Source organism: Cicer arietinum, chromosome 2 (assembly GCF_000331145.2).
Source record: "Cicer arietinum cultivar CDC Frontier isolate Library 1 chromosome 2, Cicar.CDCFrontier_v2.0, whole genome shotgun sequence".
NCBI classification, from domain to species: Eukaryota; Viridiplantae; Streptophyta; class Magnoliopsida; order Fabales; family Fabaceae; genus Cicer; species Cicer arietinum.
In genome coordinates this window covers 16,795,704-16,803,025 of record NC_021161.2, presented here as the reverse complement: position 1 = coordinate 16,803,025, position 7,322 = coordinate 16,795,704, and the positions used below count along the sequence as shown (strand labels likewise).

General features: G+C 33.5%; 1 protein-coding gene across 1 annotated transcript; it reads left to right on the top strand.

Annotated features, from left to right (window-relative positions):
* The first annotated feature begins 513 nt into the window (after positions 1–513).
* LOC101491303 (serine/threonine-protein kinase STN7, chloroplastic) lies at positions 514–6,180 on the top strand. The gene is made up of 10 exons (XM_004490221.4): positions 514–1,044; positions 1,587–1,673; positions 1,885–2,004; positions 2,146–2,244; positions 3,165–3,333; positions 3,409–3,502; positions 4,560–4,653; positions 4,769–4,825; positions 4,933–5,346; positions 5,876–6,180. The coding sequence occupies exons 1-10, from the start codon at positions 607–609 to the stop codon at positions 6,035–6,037; spliced, it is 1,734 nt and encodes a 577-aa protein (XP_004490278.1). The 5' UTR covers positions 514–606; the 3' UTR covers positions 6,038–6,180.
* The last annotated feature ends 1,142 nt before the right edge of the window (positions 6,181–7,322 follow it).

Genomic DNA, 7,322 nt, shown 5'->3' with positions numbered 1-7,322 from the left:
TCAAATAAATTTGTGTTTAGTCTTGTAATTAATTTTATTTTAGTTTTGTTCTATTTGTAAAATATTTTCATAATTTAATATAGTTTTAAATAATTTAAATACTTTAGTTTGTTATTTTTATGAATTAATATTAAAGAATTTGAAATATTTTTTAATTGAATTAAAATGATATGATATTTTATAATTTAACAATTTATTTTAATTCAATACGAATAACCGTTACAATATCTAAAATGTAGGTAAATAATAGGATATCTAAAAGAAAGAAAATTTAGTTTATTGTAGGTAAGGGTGTGCAACAGAAAATGTAGGGATTGCTAACAGCAACTCTCTAACTTGCTAGCAACGTGAAGATAAGCAATCTAAGTAGGCCCAACCCAACACAGCACTGTATCTACGTGTTCTCTGTAGCATGTATTAGACCCCTCATTCCAATTTCGAAACTCTTTCTACATCCACAAAAATAACTTCCATATCTGTTAATTAATTATAATATTAAATTGACGTATATAGATTTGGAAAGAGAAAAACAAATAAAATTGTGGCATAGAATTGAAGTAGATCGATATGAGTTGAAGTGGTGAACCAAACAGAAACTAACCTGACATGGCAACAATTGCAACAAGAGGAATTGGAGTCACAAACATCCATCATCATCCCTACAATCCCAAGCAAAAGTCACTCTTTCTTGGTCAAAAATTTAGAATCAAACCCTCAAACAATGAATCAATATCATGCAATTCAACAAGATTCAGTAGTGTATCAAACCCAAAAGCACTACTTGGTGGTGAATTGGTTGACTCAGTTCACAACCTATTTGTTGGTGTTGGTGTTGGACTTCCATGCACTGTTATGGAGTGTGGTGACATGATATATAGAAGCACTCTTCCTAAGTCTAGTGGTTTGAATATTACTGTACCTGGTGTTGTTTTGGCTTTTGGTGCTCTTTCTTATCTTTGGGTTACACCTGGTGTTGCTCCTGGTTTCTTTGATATGTTTGTTCTTGCTTTTGTTGAAAGGTTGTTTAGACCTACTTTTAGAAAGGTTTGTCTAATTTTCAACTATTATTTTTATTTTAGAGTAAATCTTCAATTTAGTCTTTAAATTATAATCCTATCTTCTATTTGCTCCTATTCAATATAATAAATAGTTGTTAAAGTATAGTCAATCCATCAAATTAGTTGTCTAGTTACTTAGGAGAGAGATATTTAATTGACAAACTTGATAAATCTCTTAAGAGTAGTGATTCAATTTGTTTGTTAAAATTGAATAGTTAGCATTGAGTTAGTTAATTGTTGTATGTTAGTTAGTTTTTCTATGTATAGAGAACTCTTTATCTTTTATCAATATGAATTCTAAGGATTTTTTTCCTCTGTCAAGCTCTCATGCTTATTTTCAATACGAGATTCATCTTCAACTTTGATTCTCTTATTTCTAACAAGACCAAAACTAGTTTAGGAGCGAGTGGTAATTTAGGAAATAAATTTGAGGTTTACTCTATTTTATTTTATTTTATTGCTGTTTATGAAATAGTATTTCGGGAGTTTGCTTTATTTGTTATTATTGAGAGTGGTTTATTATGGCAGGATGATTTTGTTCTAGGGAAGAAGCTAGGGGAGGGATCATTTGGAGTTGTTTATAAAGTGACACTAGCTAACAAGTCCTCTTCAAAGGTATGACCATGTATTTGGATACTTTGGGATTATTCTGAGATTTAATTTGTATGCTAATGTCGATATGGTGAAGTCAGGCTACAACATGTAATTTATATACTGATGTAATTTGACGTGTTTGTGATCTATTAGCTTTTTCTGATTAAAATAATGGAAGTTACAAAAGTTTATGCAATTATGACTCATGGTTCTTTTTTGTTCTCACTGGAAGCAAGGTGACTTAGTCTTGAAGAAGGCAACTGAATATGGGGCTGTCGAAATTTGGATGAATGAGCGAGTACGAAGAGCTTGTGCAAATAGCTGTGCAGATTTTGTTTATGGTTTTCTTGAGGTGATGCTCAATTAAAAGCTAGTGCTATGTAACAAATTCCGGGTACTTGTATGGGGAAATTGAAGGCATTCTCAGTCACATCAATTTAGCATTTTAGTTTTGGTTATGACATATACTAATGTTTTCACTTACTATTTGTAGAGGTCTACGGCGAAGGCTCCCGAGTATTGGCTTATATGGCGGTTTGAAGGGGATGCCACCTTAGCCGATCTAATGAAGAGTAGAGAGTTTCCATACAATGTTGGTAGTCTCTTTCATTAACATGATTGTACTCGATAAATTGATAATGTCCCTATTTTTGCCCTAGATTTTCTAACTAATCTTTTCTGGTATGGATGTTTAAAGGTTCTGTGAGGATATGTTTCATATACTTTAATTACCCTTCACTATGTTTTGTTTTAGAAAAATGGGAAAGAGAGAAATTGTTACTAATTAAAGTGACACCGATGGTGTTGGGACATAGAATAAAGGAAAATTAGAGTAGTTAAAGAAGTTGAGTTGTTAGAGGAATTACAAAGTTATTTAGTTTAGTTATGTTTTCTGTTTTGGTAGTTAGAGTTTGTTACATAGTTGCTTTTGAATCCTTTAACCCTTATCCCTTGTATGGAAAGCGTAAAAATAAAGACTTCATCTCCCTTAGAAAGGATCTTTTGGCAAATTAGAATTTTTTTAATTGATATTCTGGTTGAAGAGTGCATTTGCCCTTACTCCTGTTTATCTTATCGCTCTTGGAAGAGAGATCCTCTCCTATTATGTCGTATCTTTTTTCTAAATACTAGTGTTCTTCTAAATCTTTGGAATCAAATTCTAGGATTTCTAATAGATGGCTATTTTACAACTGTCCTTGAGGCAATTTGAACTCTCCTATTATGTCGTATCTTTTTTCTAAATACTAGTGTTCTTCTAAATCTTTGGAATCAAATTCTAGGATTTCTAACAGATGGCTATTTTACAACTGTCCTTGAGGCAATTTGAACTCTGTCTACAAAGACAAACTTTTACCATTGAACTGCTCCTTCACTGTGTTTCTAAAACTCGCTTAAATTTTGTTTAAATTTTTCAGTCAAAAAAAGTTCTATTTAAATTTTATTTTTCCTTGGTAAATCATGATCGCTAAAGGTCTCAATTATCAGCCCCGATGACGGTGCCAAAAATTTCAGGTTGAAACATTGATTCTTGGTGAGGTACAAGATTTGCCAAAGGGATTGGAAAGAGAAAATAGAATAATTCAAACAATCATAAGGCAACTCTTGTTTGCATTGGACGGTCTTCACTCAACTGGTATTGTGCATAGGGATATTAAGCCACAGAACATTATTTTCTCTGAAGGTAAAAAGTCTAAATATCGCATAACTTCAAATTACTACATATTAAGCTTTAATTTCTTTCAACCTACAATATCAGGTTCTCGTACATTCAAAATAATTGATCTAGGAGCTGCTACAGACTTGCGAGTTGGCATCAACTATATTCCAAAGGAGTTTCTTTTGGATCCAAGGTATCATTTCTACCATTTCAACAAGTTAAAGAACAACTTCTTCAGATAATTACAACAGAACATGATTGTTTATTTTTGTGTTTGATTACAAAAGGATGTTTCTTTCGTTATAAGTTATGACTAACCAAATGTTATTTAACTTCTTCAACTTACCTCTTTCATTGGATGACTGCTATCACTGCAAAATGTAACTTCAAGTTTAAACCAATATTTTAAAAGCCGAACTGAATAGTTCAACTTGCTGAATCATGAACTGAAGATGTCTATAGTTTGGTTATTTAGAGCAGTTCGACTGTGGTTTCATCCCGGTTTAATTCAAGCGGTTTAAAGCAATTGAACTATGACCTGTAGGTCTCGCTGGTTCGATGTCCAGTTCAATTTTTTAAACATTGGTTTGAACGACAAACTCTTGCAGCTTCCAGGGATGATTATTGAGAGATTGAAGAACGAGTATTCTAAGGGGCCGTTTACTTTGTGAAAATGTTTCTTGTTTTCATTTCATAAAATGCATGTTTATTTTACTCGTTAATAAGAAGTTAAAGAAACTTTTGAAGTGAACAATTGTCTACATTTCTAGAAACAATGAAAATGTCAAGAAATTGTTTTCATTATTTCCACAAATGCATCTTTCATTAACTTGCATCTTATCTTATCTCTATGACAGTTGGTTACTTCAAGAGTCTCTTATCACAGTAAAATGAACACACATTTTAGAAAATGAAAACGTGAAATGTTTTCTCAAAGTAAACGGGCCCAAACTATTCCATTTAACATCCTTATAATTTAGATGAGAAATAATTAGAACTACTTAGATTAACGAGGTCCTTGAATCCATATCTTTATGAGATGCCTAACAACCTGTTGGTATATCAAGTGACTAAATAAGTCATACATTGGATGAAAAATAGATATTGAGCACTATAAAAGTGGGAGGACTCATAAACCCATTGTCTTAAGGTTTTGAGTAAAGATGTGGTGTCCAACTCACTTATGTGGTTGCTCTTGGTTTGCAACCAACTATAGAGAAATTGTGATGTGTACAATCTTTTCATTTCAGATATGCTGCACCAGAGCAGTACATTATGAGCACACAAACTCCATCTGCACCCTCGGCTCCGGTTGCAACTGCACTCTCTCCAGTGTTATGGCAGGTTAGACTTTTCCTAAGAACGATCCCTGATTAATAATATCACATATAAAACTATCTTTATCATCTATTCATGCTGACCTATGTTGCTCATGATGCATTTCTTGTGTTTCAAACAGTTGAATCTTCCTGATAGATTCGATATCTACAGTACTGGTCTAATATTTCTCCAAATGGTGAGTATCAAATTATGAGGAAACGTATAATTATCTTCAGTTGCTGTTATGTGAATTCATCAGTCAATTAAACTTATATGCTCACTATTTTGACCATTCTCATATAGGTATTTCCTGGTTTACGCAATGATAATAGTCTCATACAATTCAACCGTCAATTAAAGAGGTGTGACTATGACTTAGTTGCATGGAGAAAGACCGTAGAGCCTCGATGTGGTGCTGATCTTAGGAGGGGCTTTGAGCTGTTGGATTTAGATGGTGGAATAGGATGGGAACTTCTGACATCGATGGTTCGATACAAAGCAAGGCAAAGGCTGAGTGCAAAAGCAGCATTAGCTCATCCTTACTTTGACAAAGAAGGCTTGTTGGCATTATCTTTTATGCAAAATCTGAGGCTTAAGTTCTTTCGAGCGACACAGCAAGATTATGGAGAAGCTGCCAACTGGATTATTCAGCTAATGGCAAAATCAGGAACACAAAAGGATGGTGGATTCACTGAAGCTCAGCTCCAAGAACTTAGAGTATGTATCTCAAATTTGCAATCACTTTTTTTGGGTGCCACCTTAGACTGCCACGCAATCCTGATCTTTCGTAAGAGACATAAGCTGTTAAAACATATCATATGACGGTAGAGACAAAAAAACAACGATTTTGTATTTTGCATGGTCAAACTTTGTTTGAATATGGTTTTAGTCCCTGCAGTATATTGTTTTTTTGTTTTACTTCCCGTAAGTTTTTGTTTGGATTTAGTCCCCGCAAATTCAGAAATTGTTGTTTCTAGTCTCTACGTGATTTTACTGGGCCACATGGTGTGATTTTATTGGGCCACGTGGCATGTCAGAGACTAACGGTAACAATTTTTGAATTTGCGGAAATTGAATGCAAACAAAAAAACACTATTGCAGGGACTAAAACCATATTTAAATCTTAATCCTTTTATTTTGTTATAGTCAACATTTTTTAATGCTAAATCAAAATTTGCTTATTTGGCTGAACCCTAAACCCCGTTTTTTAGTTGTCATCTTTTATTGATCATTGTTCTTGTTGTAGGAAATTAAACCCAAGAAAAAGGCTAATGCACAGAGAAATGCTCTAGCTTCAGCTCTTAAAGTACAGAGGAAAATAATAAAAACATTAAACGAGAGTATGGATGAGCTCAGCAGAAGCAGGAAAAGCATTTGGTGGAGGAGATGGATTCCAAGAGAGGAATGAAAGCTGTAAATACTTAAATACCCATTTTTCTTTTCAAATTTTTGTCTATAGTTTGTATATGGAAATCAAATATCTTGTTTAGATAGAGCAATGTTTTATATTAAATTAAAAAAAAAAAGGAAATGAAACTGACTTGAATCTTATATACTTTGCCATAAACTAGCTAGAACATGATTGAATGCATATATACCTGGAATCTTTTGACAGCACGTGCAAGTATGCAACCACATTAATCTTAGAGAATAAATTTTACAACAAGATCAGTTTGTTATATCAGCTAACAGTTTTAGCAAAGTAAAATCTATTCCATTTGAGTACCGACTTCCTTTGAGGGGATGAAATCAAAGAGAAGATGGGTATGGAACATACTCCCTCTGGTCCTTTTTATGAGATAATTTTGATACAAATGAGGCTACAGAAGTTGATGTATTTGATTCATAAAAAGGACCGGAGGTAGTACCATTTTGTAAAACCGCCAATGTTAGTTCGACTGAGAATGGAAGTGATGAATGAGTCTTGAGATTAAATGGGTCAGCTGGTTTTTCTGTTAGTTCTTGTTACCATCATCTCATGTCTGTTCAGTCTACAGACCATTATAGCCCTTGCTTGTTGAAAGTACTTAAAAGAATATGGGTATGTGATGTGCTGACTTGGATGCTAGTTCAAGGAAGGTTAGCTACCAAAGAGGACTTACGGAAATGGGAGCGTGGGTGCTTTCTTCTAACTTTGATTTAGGGTGTGTCATATGTCTTAACCAAGCTGAGAGCTGTAACCATTTATTTTTCTCTTGTGAATTTTCATTTGGGGCTATTTATTTTTCTCTTGTACCTCAAAAGAGAAATCCAGAGATAAACATGGTGAAAGGAAGAAGAAGAAAATTATTTTGGTAGTGAAAAAGATAGCTGCGAAACATGGTATTTATAGCAAAAACTAAGATAATATGAAGTTTGCTAAGTATAGCTCATAGGTAGTATCAATTGCACTTTAGCCCAATTGTTTATTGTAGGGGGACAACTAGGGGTTGCAAGAGGCAATAGTTTTCTGCGGTATGGTTCATGGGTATTGTTGTAATCTAAACTTTATTACTAGTATTTAAACACAACTTGTACTATGTAAATCTTAATTCATTCATCTAATAAAAGAGAATTACATTCGTTGAACTTCGTTACCAAACGTCTTACGATGTTATTTGTAATTTCGTTCTCTCTATTCTTTTAACATCGCATTGCTGTTCTAACAACTGGTATCAAATGACAAGTAACTCTGGTGCAAAATTCAAAGTGAT